The sequence below is a fragment of the Aethina tumida genome, chromosome 1 (assembly GCF_024364675.1).
Source record: "Aethina tumida isolate Nest 87 chromosome 1, icAetTumi1.1, whole genome shotgun sequence".
Lineage (NCBI taxonomy): Eukaryota > Metazoa > Arthropoda > Insecta > Coleoptera > Nitidulidae > Aethina > Aethina tumida.
The window spans coordinates 49,661,100-49,681,506 of record NC_065435.1 but is presented as its reverse complement, the minus strand read 5'-3'; the positions used below and the strand labels follow the sequence as shown (position 1 = coordinate 49,681,506).

General features: G+C 33.2%; 1 protein-coding gene across 1 annotated transcript; it reads left to right on the top strand.

The window, feature by feature from the left end:
- The first annotated feature begins 1,236 nt into the window (after nucleotides 1–1,236).
- On the top strand, nucleotides 1,237–20,380 carry LOC109595064 (uncharacterized). Its single transcript, XM_049969593.1, has 14 exons — nucleotides 1,237–1,615; nucleotides 2,877–3,012; nucleotides 3,848–5,407; nucleotides 6,060–6,502; nucleotides 14,273–14,411; nucleotides 16,352–16,830; nucleotides 16,991–17,869; nucleotides 17,986–18,124; nucleotides 18,178–18,347; nucleotides 18,406–18,544; nucleotides 18,602–18,807; nucleotides 18,861–19,008; nucleotides 19,064–19,447; nucleotides 19,500–20,380. Exons 1-14 carry the CDS (start codon nucleotides 1,507–1,509, stop codon nucleotides 20,308–20,310), a joined length of 5,742 nt encoding a protein of 1,913 aa, XP_049825550.1. The 5' UTR covers nucleotides 1,237–1,506; the 3' UTR covers nucleotides 20,311–20,380.
- The last annotated feature ends 27 nt before the right edge of the window (nucleotides 20,381–20,407 follow it).

The window sequence follows — 20,407 nt, the reverse complement described above, 5'->3', positions numbered from 1 at the left end:
ATCTGACGAATAAGGTGGATGGGGAAGCAAATGGAGCCTTAAATCGATGCTCTTGTGTGCCGGAGCATTGTCTTGCAAAAACAATTTTTTTTTTCGCTTCATGTGAGGCCGTTTCGCAGCGATTTCGGACTTTTCGCTGCAATAATGCGCAGTAATACTCTTTTTCGAGGTAGACCACGAAGAGTATTCCATGATAATCAAATCGGAGGGCCAACTTTTCTTTTGTTTCCTTCGTCGTTTTCTGTCAAAAAATGTTTTATGAGAGAACGAAAATCATGATGCCAAACACGTAACCGAAAATCAGCTGTCAAAACAAAACTAAGGGCTGTATCGCTCTGAAATTTGACATGTCGGCCTAAATATAAATGGGCTATAAGGTATCATAATCTTTTTTGCGATAGCAACGCATTTTGGTGGTCAACAGGTTACTATTCAGCACGCCTGTTATGTTAACAGAATTTTTTCCATAATAGATTTATTGTGAAAAAAAATCATTATTATAAAATACTTTTATATTTTATATAGTTGTGTTTCAGCAGGATCAAGCTTAAAGTAAAATTATTATTGTGGCGTGGAATGCACTGTGACTCACCGAAGGGAAGAACAAAAAACTATCATTTCCTCCTATTCAGTTTGTTTTAATCTGATTTTATGTTTTCGTGTAATTATACTTATTACAAGCGTCATCAAAACTTTTTTCTTGGGGTTTTTGACTTTGAGACAAAGATGTAATATATTTTCTCACCAGGTTCAATGTTATGATAATACCAAGGTACCAGTTGCTACACGCTCTGTTGGATCCTCGTTATCTTTAACGAAGTCGAACTCGAACATTAGTCGGTGTTTCGTTTTTAATACTTTTATTAAACTATTTTGTGCCGTCTTCAACAAATATATAATTGCGATAAATTACGTGTTATTTGTTCCCGAATTGAAGCAGTACAAAAAAGCGTGTGGCTACTGCAAATAATAGATTCCGAAGCTTCGATCAAAACATACAGCACTCCCGACCAGGTAAATGAATCGCGATTAAACACCGTAATTACGAACTCGCGTTTGCGACAGCGAATATTAAAGCAGATTTATGGTCAAGATTCCGAGAAGTCTTGACCTTCGCTACGAAAATCTGTAACAACGCGGAGTGTTCCATCTTCTTTTTTTTTCTGGTTTATAAATTAGACGAACAAGATGCGGCGATAAAGCGCTTCCAGCATTTATAAAAAGTTTGCCTCCACGGTTTCGAGGTCTTAAGCCAGTTGGGTTCTCGAGACGGCCACTAATTGACTTTTTACGTTGCCGCCGCGAACACTGGACTGATTCTTCGGACGGACGAACGTATCGCAAGACATGTAACTTAAAGAAAGTGAGTAATTGGCCGCTGTTTAAATTAATTACGAGTAACCAGTGAGGCGTGAAAAAGTTTTGGTTCGATCGGGGATTTATTGTGTTCGTGCCAGTGACTATGATTGATTTAGTTTGTTTCTTGGGCTGATTAATTTATTTAAAATGTACGAAAAGACTACGGGGTTGATTCTAGCAATGGCCACCGGATTAGCTGTTTTAGGTATTGTTGGCGCGTTGACCATCGACAATCAATTGACCATTATCAAAAATGGTAAGTTGGTTATTGCTTTAATTTATTGTATTATTTATTTTTGTGTAGCAAAAGTAATTTCATGTAATTCAAAATCATTTGTTCTTGTTGTGTGCAAATTTAAATTGTTTTCAAGGTTAATTTCGATGGATTTTCATTTTCCTAAACCAATTACATGACGTAATTTATTTAAATAAGAAACACATGTGTATACAAAATCAAGTTTTTCTACACAAAATCATCAACAATAAACTATTTAAATTTAATTATTAAAAAACATATTTTTAGAATCTGAAAACTAGTTTGCGGCTAGATTTCAATTACCATTTATATATTATTATTATTTATTCCACATTAATTTTTTAATCCAATAAATAATTAAAAAAAATATCTACCACTATACATGTTGTATTAAAAAGAAACTGTACACCTGGACTTAATAATTTCAAATAAAACGATCAATCAACTCATTCGAACATCATAATAGGTAATAATTAATTCCAGAAGTATGCTGATCTTTATCGCAAAACTAATTGTTCGACAAGCTTAGTAAACGTTGTAAATTTTAATTGTAGACACGGATCGATGTTCGGGTGAAGGGTGAATTTATTAATTTCGCAGTCAGTGACCCACTGACACAGGAATTGGAGAATAACTGTATAAAATCATATCCCCAGGGTTTAAGCAATGAACCAATTTTTTTAATAATTTAATAGTGCCGTGAACCATCGTGGGAATTGACACAAAATAGTAAATTTGCACATCATCACAGTGATTACAAATAATTGATTATTATATTTTAACAAAAAAAAAACATGCGTGATTTTGAGTGCGAAAGTAAAAAACCAATTTAGTTATAAATGGCGGTGTGCATGTCACTAAAGGAATTCCAATTTAAATTACCTTGTATTAACTGTAAACTCGCGATTCAGGTCCTTGATAATGAAACGTGTTAATGAACCTACTTTATAAAAAAAACTGAATAATCTTAATGTTTACAACAGAATTTAATGAATCATGAAAACGGATTTGATCTTGTTCTCTTATTATGTAATAACTTATTAAGTAATTCTTGATAAAGGACAAAAAATCAATTATTTTTTAATTGGACACATTGATTAGTCAATCGTTATAAATGTAAATTTAATACAAGAAAAAGTTGTAAATCCTGAAGTGATGTTAATCTGCTTAATTTTAAACGGAACTGCTCTTATTAAATCACTACAAATGCTCATTTAGCACTTCCTTTTATCAATAAAATTGCAAAATTTAATTATTCCAGATTGCTATGAACGAATGGCAATTGGTCAAAGACTGAACCCACAGAACGTGTACAAGACGTTCGATTTAAATACAGTTAGTGATTGTCAAATGTCTTGTACAAAAGAGAAGGACATCTGTAAAGCTTTTAGTTTTGGGTAAGTACTAATCCGACTTAAATTAATACGTTTATTCTAAATTATGACTGAAATAAGTTTGCTGGTGCGGAAACGACCTTCTTCAGTACTTTGAGATTTCCTGTAAAGATAAATGTTCGAAGAAAATATTACTCACCGGTGATTTAAATACTCGTGTAAAATTTCTGGACAAATGTTCATTATTTGTTTTATGTAAATGGCTACCAACAATCCGTGAGAACAATTAATCATTTTTAAAAATACATTAAACTGAAGCTGAGTTTCCAGTGATTGGGTACACACAATTATGATGTAAAAAACAAGGTTGCATCTAGGTGTTTTAATTATTAGGTGGTTGGTAAAACAACAATTATGTTCAGATGTAATTTTATATTATCTGTATTTCATTCACAACAATCACTTAATCATAATATGAGTAATGAATTTAATAATTCAGTTTCCTTGGTCATATTTTAGATACATAAATATATAAACATTATAGTTTCAATACTTCTTTATGGTACGCAATGTTAAAATTTTTAGTAAAATCTTTTTAGAATAGTAGAAGCTATTAAATGAAACTGTTAAATGAAAAAAATATATTAATAATATGTGTTAATTTCTTTTAGTAAATTAAATAAAATGTTAGAAATAAAAAGAAATAAAGTATATAACACGTAGTGTTTTAGTTACAATCATATTCAAATAGCAGTATAAGACCATTAATCAGATTGAGACTTTCCTGGTAGTCTGTGATTCCTGAGTTTCGCTCATACACTTTTAAGAAGGCAACCCAAAATACACCGATGGCAAACATTTGCCTTTGTTAAAGTTTAAACAATATATGTTGTTGCAGAATCGGACCGAAAGGCAATGCAACCTGCGAGTTAAGTACAGAACTGGTTAAAGAAACTATCGACTTAAAACCCATCGGAACCGTGGCGGACACAGACTTTGATCTCTATATTAAAAAATTAGGTTGTAAGTTAGTTATAGATAAGTCACCTCCGTTCGCTTCGTCGCATCCGAATAAACCACAAAGACCCGATGAAACTAGTTACTCGAAACCAACTGGAGAAGATGTCGATAAGCCACAGTATGGAGATAAACCTCGAGATCCCTATGGTAAACCTTCAAACGGGTACAACTATGAAAAACCCATAGACAACAGACCACCATATGATGAAAAGGCTAAGCCTTCTTACGACTATGAATCCGGACACGTGCATACCTTAGTTAGTATAGCCCATGGGCCAAACACGCATTTGGACTCAGTGCACGGTATAATTGTAAGCGACGATTCAAACAAACCTAATGGATATGAGGATAGTAACAGACCTCCATTCAGACCATCTTCTTTATCTCATCCTTATGATGATTTAAGACCTGAGGGATCCAACGCAGGATACGGTTCAAGACCTGATCCAGATAGGTACGATAATAAACCCACAAGTCTGGTGAATTTTAGTTACAAGGATAAGCCTAGACCTGGTGGTTATGGTAATGGTCCAAATGGTTATGATGAGAGACCAGATTATGAAAGACCTCGTCCACAAAACGAGTATGACAGGCCATCCAGACCATTGAGCAGGCCTGATTATGGTAATAGGTATCCTATCGACTACATAGGACCTGGTAGGCCAGATGATGAAAGACCTGACTACGATAGGCCCTCAAGACCATCAAATGGTTATGACAAACCTTCTAGACCAATAGATGATAGACCTGATTATGGCAGACCTCCTAGACCATTACCAGATGATTTAAGACCATCAAGTGGTTATGACAAACCTTCTAGACCAATAGACGATAGACCTGATTATGGCAGACCTCCTAGACCACTACCAGATGATTTAAGACCATCAAGTGGTTATGACAAACCTTCTAGACCAATAGACGATAGACCTGATTATGGCAGACCTCCTAGACCACTACCAGATGATTTAAGACCATCAGTTGGATATGACATGCCTTCAAGACCTTTAAATGACAGACCTGATTATGACCGACCTTCTAGGCCTCCCATAGATGACATAAGACCATCAAGTGGTTATGATAAACCACCTAGGCCTACTGAGAATAGGCCAGATTACGATAGACCTTCCAGACCGCCAAGTGATTATGACAGACCTTCCAGTCCATTGGATAATAGGCCAGACTATGGAAGGCCTGGCCCTGATGACTATCACAGACCATCTAGACCAAGACCTGATTCATATGACAGGCCAGATGCTTATCCAAATAGACCGGGTCCCCGACCTCCTTTGGATTCTTATGACAGCCGACCGATGCGTCCCACTTATGATAGATATGGTGATAGGCCGAGCAATAGTTTGTATGATGAAAGACCTTCAAGGCCATTTGATTATGACAGGGATATTGATCGATATGACTCCAGACCTTCAGGACCTAACAGGTTTGTTAATCTTCAACAAATAAAATAATATTGAAATATTCAGTATGTTTTGTAGTTTCGAGTTATTTTGGCTTATTCTTGTTTTAGGTAAGGAAGCCTATTCAAGCAAAATTGTAGTATGTTATAATTATTCCATATTTGTATTTACACATGTCTTTAATAAGACAAATTTGATTTTTAATAAAATTAATATATAATAGATGTGCTTAATATTTTGAAAAGAGGTCGATGTAGTTAATTTCAACAAATCGAAGGGTATTGCATCTGAATGTTCCATTTAATTATCCCAGTTATTTTATTTATAACAAGATTTGTATGTAGTTCTTGGTCATATTTCTATTATCAGAGAAAATAATAAAATATATAAAAATAAATATGTTTAATGTAAACAACATAAAGGTAAGTAAGAAGAAAAATTAATTCACAATTTAAAAATTAATATACCTCAAATTAACTACTATTTAAAAATGTAAATAAAATACTACATAAACAACACATTAACTTTTTTTACAATTTTTAACAATATAAATTAAGATTAAGAACTAAAATGTAAGTATGGTACAAGTAAAGGTCTTTAAAAATACTACAAAACTATTGATTTAGTAATATTACTAGTCATTTTTCTATAAATAACATTGAACATTCTTTTTAGATATGATGACCATCCACCGCCACCGTTTAGACCAGTACCCGATGATTATTTTAGACCTCTATTACCCTACGAACCTCATCCTATTAGACCATTGCCCAATAGATACGGATCGTTAATACCTCACCCGGATGACTATACGAAGAGGCCCAACGACTACATGTACAACAAGCCTGACAATAACGGGCTTGCACCAAGACCCATCTACAAACCATCTAAAGGAGACAAAATGGACACCTATGGGGATAAACCGGCCACAAATTCGTCAAACTACGGAAGCACCACAGAAAAAAATTTGAAGGATTACGAAGGTTCAAAGAACAAGGATGACAAAAACGGCAATAAGAAAGGCGAGTCCGGATACGGTGGAAATAAATCCATTGTATCACAAAGTGTCGGGTACAATGGAGAAAAAATTACGTCTATTATCACGGAAATACCGAACAGTGAGTACCTCGAATTATTTTATATTACGCTTGCACAGAAAACGGATACGGAGTGCCAAGTGATTTCAATTGGCGATTGGACATGAAACCTAATGTTTAAGTTTCGCGGGATTATAAATATCATTTTTTTAACTTAGTAATGCAAATTTTGATTTGAATTGCAAAAGATTAATTCATATCGAGTTTGGTATTTAGCACAAAACATTAAGGAAATATTTTGTCATTATCTTACGAATTGTTTGGCACAAAAACTGTAATTATCATTCATAATTCAAAAATTTTCGCAACTCCCCTTTCAATCGAAATGATATATTTTTATAGGTCAGGACTGCATTGCGCAAAACGTGATTGTTTACCAGTCACAGGATACAAAACAGTTCGGATCTACTTAAATGATAGATGACCGTACAACATTAGTTATGCATGTTAACAACAATAAGTGATCATTGTTGTTAACCACTATGGCAACCTTGTCTATTATTTACCGACAGCCCCAGTTATAAGATCCTTATCTGTGTGATGTAAGCGAAAAATGCATCGGTTTTGCGTGGACGAGATTGGCACTTTGCGCCTGTTGTTTTACAGTTCAGTTACTAGAGTTAATTGCCACGCGATGCTAATTCGGCAGATAACCATTCGTGTACTAACAACAATTATCCAAATTCTTATCTGCAAGGCCACTATCCATGTATCTGGCTTATCTTAAAATTGACGCATTTACCAACCGCACGCAAGAACACTTCCAACAGTTTTTGTTAATTTCGTGCCAAAACCACGTACAAGGCAACGATTCCATCGAATTTCATTCATCGCTATTGAAGCGTGTCCCTATAGAAAAATACGTTTTGTTCCTCATATTAACCGCAACTTCACAATGGACAAGAATGAATAATGCCAATTTGGTGGCAGCGTTCCGAGAAGGATGCGCTAAGAACGAATCCCAAGGCCACAGATCATCGCCGGACAAATTGCCCAATTAAATAGCGTCGATCCGTTTCCTTGAATCGGTGGATTCTTTGTTCAGTCAATCAGTATGGATCTTGGCCAAAGTAAACAGGATACCGGCCGTAAAAAATAAACACAATACACCAGTCTTTATGACCCATTATGTCTTGCCGGAATGCTGAGCGAAAATTATCTGTTTTAATTTGGGATAATTTTACAGTTTGCTGTTATGCAACAGGCACAATTACTATGGAGATTTCAATGCCAGACGATTTTAATATTTTTCGAATCAGTTGTATGATTTTTATAATAAAAAAATCAGTAAATATTGAATCAAATCAATGTTTGGAGTACAATAATAAGCAATTCACATTCTTCCACTGAAATACACGGTGGTTCATCTAACTTTTTCATGAGAAGTTTATGGAGAACGGAAAAAGATTGATTTGAAATTTTTATGGCAATTATAACTTGACTTGAATAACCATTTTGTTTGAACACAATTTCATTTCCGGTTTCCCCGAAAGGAACATCAACTTTATTATTATCAATGGAACACCCACTGTTGTTTTGAATTTTTAAATTCTTATTGTAATTGCAAATCAAATGCATGTCCTAGCATGTCCTAGAATTAACCCTAAAGGTTTTTGGGGTATCAATTTTCTCCAAAATTTTTGATATATCGATTGTCTAACTAAAACGTCTCTAAATCAACTAATTTTGATATTCAAAAATTCATTTTTGGCACACAAATTAATCAGGAACCATCCTATAAGGAGTTATTATTAGTAGTCCTAAATTTTATACAGAGCGTCCGTTATGCACATTTAATTTTATTCATTTTAAAACATCAATAACTTTGTTATTTTCTATGGAACATCCGGTATATTTTAGCATAATTAAATTGAATTTGGTTAAGGTGTATGCCTAAAATGAACTTTTCAACATCAAGATTCAAGGCTTTACAAATATTTTGGTAAAAACAATCTGTAAAAATTTTTGGAAAAAAATTATAGTAATAAGTCAAAAGCAATTTAATTTAGATATAAGACGTGATATAGCCATATTATTTCCAATTACATTTAAAAATTCAAAAATATACAGGATGTTCCATTGAAAATAAAAAAGTTTATGTCACTTCCAGGGAGACCGGAAATTCTATTCAAATTAATTAGACAAATTATAATTGTTTACAATTAGTACAAGTCATTACTTTTTCCATTCTCCATAAACTTCTAATGAATAAATTTGGTGAACCATCTTGTATATACCTAGAGATATTGAAGAGAAATTCGAATAACAAACATTTTTTTACAGTAATTATTAATAAATCCGAATTAACTGATTATGAATGAATCATCAAAAAACCTCCAAAAATAGCAGTTTCTCCAAAAAAAAAAAACGAAATTAATGATCAAAAATAGTTAAAAAGACAAGATTAGTTATAAAGGTAATATAAGAATTTGTTAATTACATCTTTTATTTTTTAACCCCCTTAACAATTTCTCTTTGAAATAAACAAAATAATAGTTTAAAAAAATATATTATATTAAGTAACAACATTTTTTTCCACATTTTCTTGACGGAAGAAATTAAATTGTCATTTATTATGTTGCTTTATGAAAACATGTTAATGAATTTAATTATGTATACATAATATTAATAGAACTGTTTTAACCGTCAACTACGAATTTTTTATAATAAAATGAATCACACAAATTGTTTTGTGAAGATTTCAAGGTTTTTTCAAACAACATTGATCAGCTTTGAACTAATTACGGAAGTATATAAATAAAAAGCATTCTCATTAATTTAATTATTGCACGTCCATGTTGCACAATTTTATTTTAAATGCCGCCAATAAAAAACACCCACCTCTCATAAATTAAACACAATTAGTTCTCATCAGTAATAAACTACATAATTTTAAAAAATTATTATGCGAAATTCAAACATTTATATAACATTTAATCATTCTAACAAGTCTTCGAACAATGGTACTATATATTCCAAGTTTAAGCAATATATTAATAGTCCCAATAAGGTCTTACGCAAACCTGTGATTTATACGAAAAAATCCTGTTTTATGTAAAATTTTAAATTGTTAATTTCGTCGTTATCTGCAAAACAATTTAATTGTGTTTTGCTTAATTATGCGCAAGAGTTATGTTTTTTTTCAGCACATGCCCAAGCATTGTTACTTAATGAGTTAGATAAAAACAGCTTTAATAAATAATTAGCCACAATAAGTTAATGGGGGAATTCTTAATCAGGTTTCATTGTGAAAAAGTCAAGGGTATCGAAACGTTTAAAGTTTCAGTTTAAAGGATTCTTTGAGAATCGTGCGTCTTACTCACTTCATAAAAAAAAAATATTTTATGGGAAGCGAAATTGTGGAACATATTTGGGGTTTATGTACGCAAAATTCACACATAAAACACAAGAATTTATGTTAGTGACCTTCAATCCGTCGACATTGCCATTTGTTTCCGTTTAAAATGATTTTTTAAGTGTGTTTGTATTTAATGTAAATTATCCAAAGATGTGACTAAACACAATAAAATTGTCTATAATGGTAAATAAAACAGTTTCAGTCACAGTTGAGATTGTCTGAATTGTTATACGAAGGACGTTAGAAGCAAAGTTGATGAGTAATAATTGCTGCAAAGTAAAATATTCAACAAATTATTAAAATTGGTTTAAGAATAATTACAATTACGAAATGTGTAACGTGAATGGACTATTGGTGAATGACTTGGTAGTGGGACAATTGCGGTATTTTAGTCAATGCGGATAAATAAATAAAGGGAAAATTGAATAGTCCATTAAACTGCGGTACGTACAAAACCCTAAATAGCAACTTCCGGATTTGTAGATACTCTTCCCACACTCGCAATGCTCATAAAATATGGGTTAGTGAAGATGTGTGGAAATCGAACAGAAGTACTCAAATGGTTCCCACACTATTTTCATATTGCCATTCATATTTCATTTTCTATAAATAACAAATCATTTGGATATTTAGAACAAATTTTTGTAATTCTTCGTAATTCAAATTAACTAAAATTTGGACAGCTGAAACTTAACTAAATTGGGGGTGCGATAATACAGTTGAAAACTTATTTGGTAACAATCATTTTTCGGTTAATTAAGTTAATTTGGGTATCCCCAACTTATATGGTTATGCAATTCCAGGTTTTTCCAATAAATATGTCAGTTTTGATAGTCTGACCATGTCGCAACGTTTACAGATTTGTTGGGATGCGCTGAAACTGATCTACGAGCTTTGGAGCCGTCTCCTCCCACGCGAAATGGAGGGAACGCTGACAAAAAAAAGAGCTGTCATTCAAAACACTGGCACCGAACGTATCCTTGGATGAAATGCATATATTCGTTGAAAATACGTCGCTGGTTCCCAGTAGCAAACGAAAATCTTACCCAAACCCGACGTATATTGTTCATTGTTCGGTGTCTGCCATTCCGTTACGTGCCGCGCACTTACGTAACGTCGCAGAACTTGGAATCGCGTTTAGAAGAGCAGATCTCCGAACGTACGGGAATTATGAGGAGTTTTATTAATTAGATGACGTAAATTCGGTGTTGTTTCGTAAACGAAATTCGGTTAGGAGATCGTGCTCGTGTGCAATTTTGGGATACGGAAAGGTTTTTCGGGGAAGTATGGCCGGGCCGCGGGTATGATCATGACGGACTGTTAAGATGCGTCCTGGGTTCTATCGGCGTCGAAGTGTTCCTAATTAAGCGATCGCGAGGGACTCAAAATCAAAATGAAAGTGTTCTGTTCTGTGATATTTTTTGTTTTAATCGATAACTGCCTCATTAATGGTTCCATTATCATCGTAGAAGATGCCAAAGGTACTTTTTCTAGATATTAACATTTTCTAAAGATTGTTTCTTAAGTTTTCAGTAAAAATGAAATAAGTTTTATTTCTGAAAATTAAATAATAAAAAAATTTAAGTATTTTTGTGGAAAAAAAATAGTAATAAAATAAAAATAATAAATGTAACATTCATTTTGAAAAAGGTTATAGTTGGGATTACAAATTTTTATTTTTTAATATGTATTTAGTTTTTACGATACACAACAAGTATTATCTGAAATTTTTCTTCTATTTAATGTAAATTAATTTATTTAATTATATTATAAGAAGTTTGTTTCAATTTCATTTTCAAAAAAGTTACAGATGGCATAGATGAGAATTTTTTTTAATATTAATTAATATATTTTTTAAATATGTATTTAGTTTTCACAATACAACAAGAACAATAATCGTCTGACTTTTTTTGGTCTATTTTATATAATTAATTTAAATTTAATTAAACGTCAGATTAATAATTTTTCAACAAAAACGTTTACAGTGAAAAATAAATATTTGTCTTTAATATTGACATAACAAAATATTCATTTTATAAATTATTTTAAATATAAAATTATTGTTTATCTAAAGAATTTATTACTTAACATAGTTTTATTTTAATTAGTACTAAAAATATACAGTAATTAAACAAATATAATAAGTTTTATGTTGTACGCATTATTTTCGATACCGTTCGTTGTTTTACTTACTATTGAAATCTCCCATAAAACATTATACTTTTTATAAAATTAAAATGGGTAGCCCACGTTCAGTTGTTTCTTATTTAAAATTTAAATTATTAAAATCTAATTTTTGAAAAATAGAAAATTTATATTGGGACTATTTTTCTAATAAAACTTATTACATTTTAGCAAGAAACTTACTGCTGCTGCATTATTTGTCACAAATTATTTTTTATTATTATTATGTTCTATAAAAATTAAATAAAAATAAAGCCTTAATTAATTTTGAAAGACATTTTTAAAAATTAAGGAAACTAATACATGAAACCTCTTAAGTTTATCTGAAATTTAAGAAAAATAACTATTAAATATTTTTATTAATAAATCTATATTCACTGTTCGAATACACAAAATTTGAATTATTGAATTTTCCAATATATGAAATTTGTATTTTCCATTTTTATACCCTAATTAAAGTATTAATGCAGTATTTTTACTATAAAAGAAAATGATTTAAAGTAGAGTTTAAGCAAATGTCGTAAAAAGTTGTCCTCCCATGATAACTACCTATCTCTTATAAAAACTAAATAGTGTTATCAATCTAACCATAAAGTTGAGATGTGTCAAATTGCTTAGTAAAGTAAGGGCACTTTTGATTGATTATTTTTTTAATGTATTTTTAGTTTACCTCATTTGAAAAGTGGTTTTATTCTCTTTTCAATGCTTTATTATTGGCTAATCGAGTGAGTAGTTAAAAAATTATGATTGATTTATTTAACTATTCAGTGTTTATCACTAAAAATTGTATATTCTTATAAAGTTAGATATTACAGGACAATATTTACACAACAGAAGATAATTTCAATGTTTTTTACTTCTTAATTATTGGTTTTACTTTTCACGACCTCACTATATAATTAAATATCTGAATCATTCATTGAAAATAGGTATTGTAGGTCAATATTTACATAACAGAAGGCAATTTTAGTGTTTTTTTACTTCTTAATTGTTGGTTATACTTTTCACGACCTCTCTGTAGAATTAAATATTTGATTTATTCATTAAAAATACGTATTACAGGTCAATATTTACATAACAGAAGACAATTTTAGTGTTTTTTACTTCTTAATTGTTGGTTATATTTTTTACGTCCTCACTATATAGTAAAATGCTTGGTTTATTAATTCAAAATTGGTATTACCGATCAATATTTACTTAATTTTAGTGTATTTTACTTCTTAATTGTTAGTTATACTTTTTACGACCTCACTGTGTAGTGAAATACTTGGTTCATTAATTCAAAATAGATATTTCAGATCAATATTTACTTAACAGAAGACAATTTTACTGTTTTTTACTTCTTAATTGTTGGTTATTTATGACCTCACTGTACAATTAAATACTGGAGTTGATTCATTCAAATGAATGTTGGAATAATCAATTAAACGAATGAATGAATGGTGAACACTAATTAAAACACGACATTGAATATGTTAATTTAATTTGTGAGCATTCAAGATATCAGTTAACGATAGTATTTTTTCAGAAGCGATTCCAATCTTATTGTAATTATAATCGCGTATTATTTTCACATCTGTATATTTGGGACAAGCGCAGATTATTGTAAACAATAATTTACATATGAAGTTTTCAAGTTTTCATTTCATAACATTTCTGATAATCATCAATTTTTATATTTATTTCAAAACCTGTCCATTGTTTGCAAACTAAATATCCTTATAAAAGTACACAATAATGTTGAGTCTTACAAAATAATCGAGCCAGTCCTTTAATTATTTGCAAAGGTCGCAGTTTCCCAATCCAAATTAAGAATAAAGAAAAACTAGATTTTCAAAATTAAGTCGTTACTTCACGTGGGTATAACATCGTTAGCGGCACAATAAAACTGTTTCAAAAACAACAACAATATTGAACTATTGCTTTTTTTAATGATCGGTTGGCTGTGTTGTCTATTAGTTCACAGAGGCGCAAGCCAATGTTTCTTTTATTGTATTAAATTTCGTAACGCGAACCAGTTAACATAGTTTCTTTGAAAAACAATGAGAAATGATTGTGTATCAAGTTTATGGTCTCAATAAAGCAAGCACGTTTGAATAGCAATGCTGAAATCTACCGCAAATTCTATTATGCCCGTACACATGTTCTTTTCGCGCATATTAATGAGAAACCACTGAGAACACATTTTACAACTTATACGTAATATTTATATTGTTTTAATCGAAGCACAATTTTTTTTTCCTTTTCAGCTTGTTTCAGGAGGGTGTTGGCCGGCAAACGTGTGGCCAGGGGATACGTGAAACGTGCGTTGAGCTGCGAGTCGGCCGAACAATGTCAAAGAGAGTGTGCGGACGAAAAACGATTCATCTGCGAGGGCTTCAATTACCGGTAATTATTTTATTATAATTACACGGCCATTATACCACGATTTGGGTAAACATTCAAAGCCAAAGGACGCAGATGGTGTATAATTATTTCTACACTTAATGCGTGTGACCAAGAAAATTGGTCATTGTGTTCGTGGATTTTTGAATTACTTATTTATCTTACATGGAATGTTTTAGTTGTTTTTAGCACCATACTAATTTTAATTATATATTTCGTTAACAAATAAAAGGCATACAATTAGGACAACTTTGGTATTATGGTTAATAAACATTTATATGTGACTGCATAAGTTCGAGTTTGTTTCGAGTTTCATAAAATGTACAATAATAAAAAACAGTGCATCTATTATTATTAAAAATTAAGTGTGGTATAAGAAGTGTAAAAAGTGAACATTTATAGTAACTATATGCTTTAATAGACCAATTTAGGTGGGAATCTCGTTAAATAAATATCTTCCGGTGTTTTTTTTTTTCTAACAATAAGTTTTTATAGTCTTGCAGTTCACTGCACCAAAAACTACAATTAATCAGTGCTTCCTCGCAAAATTTGTTCAATCGTGACAAATTTTGGCGTAGTTGCACAATTTCGAAACTGGGTCAAAACACCATCACCAAATTTCTGGTAATTATTTATAATGACAATATCAGTACAGTATCGAACAAAATTAGGGAGACTTTCTTTTTTGTTAAAATACTAAACAATAACTAATGTAAATGGCCTAATATTTAATATTTCGTCCAGTATCCCTTGTTGATTAGAGAGATTAGACTGTCTATAGTGTTCCAAAAATTTTTGATTCGTTAAAAAAATTGCTTTATTTGCTCTAATCTTTTTATCCACAATCTCCCAGATGTTTTCTATTGGATAAAGATCGGGATATTGAAGTGGCCACTTGAAATATTGATTTTTTGTTGAACAAACCATTCTTTAATAAGCTTGGCAGTGTGTTTGGGGTCATTGTAATGCTGAAATATAAATTTTACCGGAATTCTCATTCACAATAGGGTAGAATAACATCTTCTAATATGTTAAGAGAGAAAAAACGATCCATTGTGCCTTCTATTTTGTGAATCGAGTTCATACCGTAAGCGGAAAAACAACCCTACTATTTTTAGGGCGATAAACGGACTGTCCATCATCACTTCCAAAAATATTAAACTTTGGTTCGTCCAAAAATAGTACCAATATCTTGCTGTCCAGTTCTGATGTCTGCAAGCAAAAGAAAGTCTTGCTTCTCGATTCTTTTTTAAAAGATAGTGTTTTTTTGCTGAACGTCTTCCTGGTACTTCTGCCTCCACTAACCTACGCTGAATTGTCCTCGAAGAAATATAATAGTACTTGAACATTCAATTTAGTGGTGCACAGTAAAATAAGCAACCTACAAAACAGAGGCATTGCTAATTAAATATAATTTAATGTAATTTATATTTATATTGCACAAACAACGATTAATTAAATAATTCTCACAAATTTAATTTTACATTTTAAATGGGCCTCGCGACAATCAGCTATATAAATTTCTGTTCATTAAAATAATTATTGTTGAATCTGTTGCACAACCTACATAATGCAAAAATGATAATCATCTCATACAATAGGTGTGATATGCCGGACCTTCAACAGGCGCCTGAATTCGGCAGATGGCCTTGCAAGGCCAACATATGTAACAAAGTGATGGACATGCGGTTTGATCACGAAAACGACCGTATCTAATTTTCGCTGTAATATTTCTGACCTACATGGTTTACGATGCACCCGTCCGTAATAAACACATCTGCATGCACATTTGTTACGCAACTGGATTTTTTTTCGATTAAACTGTTCATTAAATTTTGCGTGTCTTGGTTATGTAATTGGCTTCTGTGACGATGAGCGTGTTATCTATTAAGTGTGGGAATGCATATTTTTATGATAATGATCAAAATTCAAATGTGTTTTAGATTGGACCCAAGAGGTCGTGGTAAAGGCGACTGTGAACTGTTAGATCTTCCCTTGTCGAGACTAGACTTGGGCCGGGATATTTACCCAGATGCCGATTATGATTATTACGAAAAAGACAGAAACGCTGCCGCAGTTAATTGTAAGCAATACAGACCTGGAAGTTACTACTCTTACGGGGGCGGTGGTTACAAGGGTGGATACGGTGGAGGCTACGGTGGAAGTTACGGAGGAGGCTATGGAGGAAGTTATGGTGGGGGGTATTCGTCTGGGGGAGGATACTCATCTGGTGGAGGATATTCCTCAGGTGGTGATTACTATTCGGACAGAAGGTACGATAGTAAACGACCAGATGATTATGGTTTAAGACGACCTGGCGAAAGATGGCCGGATGATTACAAGTATGGAAGCAGAAGACCCAGGCCGGAATTTGATAGGAGATACGATGATGGATACAGGCCTTCAGGCAACAGACGTGGAGGTAAATATCTCCCAACTAGTATAATCTGGGATGTATTATGCCTTATCTAGTACAATTCACCAATTTTGTTCTTGTATTTTATAAGCACTTAAATGACATGTACTTATCTTAAGAATAAATAAATATTTTTGGATTCTAACGGGTTTATTCTTTTTTACAGACTATTCATATCACCAATCACATCATTCCCAACACAACTACGAAAACAGTCATAATTACCATTACTATTACAGTGATAGGGATAGTTATCAGGATAATCATCATTACTCGGGCATTAATTATTTGCCCGCCACTCATTATCATAGACCGCACTATGACACTTCTTATGATTACAAACCGCACAAACCTCCATACAGGTATGACAGACCTAAATATGTCGGAGATAAATATTTACCCGAGAGTCATCGTGATAGAGATTATTGGGGATTCGATAAAAATACATGGGGCTCCTATGGCGGATTGTATGGAAACTTTGGCGACTACGATTATCACAAGTTTTATAACAAAAATCGATATGATATTGATAGAAGGAACTACTATTTACCTCCGAAACCCGAGAAACCAAAAGATTGGGGTCAATACGGCGGCACATATGGTAATGGTGGTCATCTCCAGTATCATGGATACGGAAACGGTCAAAGATTTGATTACTGGGGATTCAATAAATATGAAGAGAAACACAACGGACACAATGAGTATCATTTTTACGTGGATCTGCCGCCAAAAGGGGACAGTTACTTACCTGAACCTAATCCTGGAAGTTACTTGCCAAGACCAAGTTCGGGAAGTTATTTACCGAGACCCGATTCAGGCAGTTATTTGCCAAGGCCCAGTTCAAGTAGTTACACACCAATACCAAGTTCTGTAGGTTATCCATCAAGACCTAGCTCGGGAAGTTATTTGCCCGGTCCCAGCTTACCTAGTTATTTGCCAAAACCGTTTAAACCTAGTTACGGAATTTCTCCCACCATCGACAACTATGAAAATTCAATTTTGCCAGCCGAACCGCGGTTTCCTACGTATGATTTTTTGAGGGATGGTAAGTAAAATAATAGGATGTGAAAAAATTATTGTCTTGTTGTAAGTAGGTAAGTACCTACTACTTCACATTAGAGACACGATAGAAGTATTCTAACAGAAGCACATATGTTACAGAATGTTCTCTGCGAAGTGCAACAGGATTTCGTCTTCACAAATCAGTAGTAAGAAGATTCTTTTTAGTGCCAAGCATCTACGAATGTGAATTGTTGTGCTTTAAGGAAAAAGATTTTCCATGCAGATCATATGCTTACAGGTTATTAACGTAAAATGAGTGAGAAAGAAGAAAAATCCAATTTCTGATTCCAGGTACACTACTATTTTAAATGCTCCAACTGATAACTGTTTCCTAAGTCCTAAAAACTACAAGGAGTTAGACTATTACACAGATTTGGAACCAGATCGTGATTTTGATATTTATACGATGAATAATGAGAAGAGATGCCAACAACCTGTAATATTAGGCAAAGATGAGAGTGGTACGTAACACTGAATCTGAAAATTTCGAACAAATACGTAACTAACTGATGGTTCTAGAATGTTTCTGGAGAGTAAGAAGTGGCCAAAGATTAGACCATAAAGTAGTACGCGATTCCTTAACAGTTAATTCTATAGTAGACTGTCAATTAGAATGTCTTAATAGCCTTAGGTTTACTTGTCGAGCTTACAGTTTCAGGTATGTAGTAAAAAAAGTTAAAAAGGCTTAGGTCGCATTGAATACTTGTTTTTCTAGATATGGATCTCCAACAATTGGTGGCTCTGTTGATAATTGTTTGCTCACGGATTGGCCATTCTATGAGCTAGATCCCAGGCATCATTTTATTCCAGAGTACGGATTTGAAGTGTACGAAAGGGGTAGTTATGGGCATGGCTGTGAACCAGATCATTTCGGAATAAGAGGACGTCACAGGAAAGATCCTACTATTGAAATTGATCAATGTAAATATATGTTCTTATAAAATATAGGAAATATTATTTAATTTTTGTTTTAGTGTGCTATGTTGGTTTTGGATCACCTGCAAGATTATTGCCCCAAGCGGCAAGGAAAGCATTAAACGTGCCAACAGAATTGGATTGTAAAATAGAGTGTTCCAAAGCTAGAGAGGGAACATTGTTTCAATGCATGTCGTTCAGTTTTAGGTAGAAGGTTAATAAATGAAAAGCTTTTTGTCTAATTTTATTTATTGTGTTCTAGATCTGGTGACACAAGAGGTAGCCCTAATTGCGAATTGTCTGATATTTTACAAAGAGACTTGTTACCCAACGTTGACTACGTTCCAGATCCTGATTCTTGGTTATTCGCATGGGACAATTTCAATCCTGAATGCTTCACCTTGGCACAAGAACATGTTCACACTAACCACCTAGAAAATAGAAGACATGACATTAAATACAACGTTTTGGACACGTGGAGAGTTTACAGTGTCAGTGGTTGGCCATGCAAGAAAGGTACAAAGTGCAAAGAAAATATTGAAGCAGGTTTTTGGTTTTGCGAAATAGAAGGCGGACATAACTCTTGGGATTATTGCTGCCATCCGGACCACCAATGTGGATATAGCCACGGATATCCATACCAATGGTACAGGTGTTACGAGACTTAATATTCAATGATAACGATTTGTGAATTTTAGGTGTTACGTTGGGCCATCGAGGACGCAATGGAGAAAATGCAGCGACCGATATTACCCATACTTTGAAATACCCGTAGACAGAGTGGATCCGTTTTATCCAAAACCATATTTACCCATAGGTCCGCCGAAGCACAAAGATCCTTGGATACCAGGACCACCATACATTCCAGAGTCGCCGCCATCTCACTTCAGACCGGGAATTCGACCTAACAGACCGCCGGGAATACCCACAGACCCACCACCAAAACCTAGTTTGGACGAGTACGAGGCACAGTTTGATAACGAGTTCCTACAACCACCTAAACCTGGAGGATTTGGCCAGCCCCGTCACTGGCCAGTCTCCTATCTGCACAAAGAAATGCCGCCTAACGCAACTGCTTCATCACCAAAGAAAATGGATATGAAGGTGGAGGACACGAATCCCAAATATGCTGCCATACAAAATTTAATTAACGTGATCAAAGCCAATGACCTTAACAACGTCCAGTATCATATATCCAACGAATCGAACAAACAAGACGACATATTATTCGTTAAAATACCATTACCAACTAACTTTACCAAAGAAAGTAGATCTCAGAAAAACGTCTTGTCTAGTAATACTTCAGTAAATCTGGAACCGGTAAATGTGCGAGAGGATTTAAGTAACAATCGGAACTCTCGTGCACAGAAGGTGCCAAAATTTGAGAGCACGAGTTATAGACCGGATAGCATTAAATGGAATCAACCATCGTCATTTAGAAGGGGATTCATTGAACGAACTAACATTACTAATCGTGAAACAAGACAGGGAAGATCTTTTAGATTTTAGACGATATAGTTTAAGTACTTTAGTGTAGTGTAATTATTTAATTGCTTTTATAATAAAGATTTTCTATTGACTCAAGTTTTTATTCTAGATTTTGCCA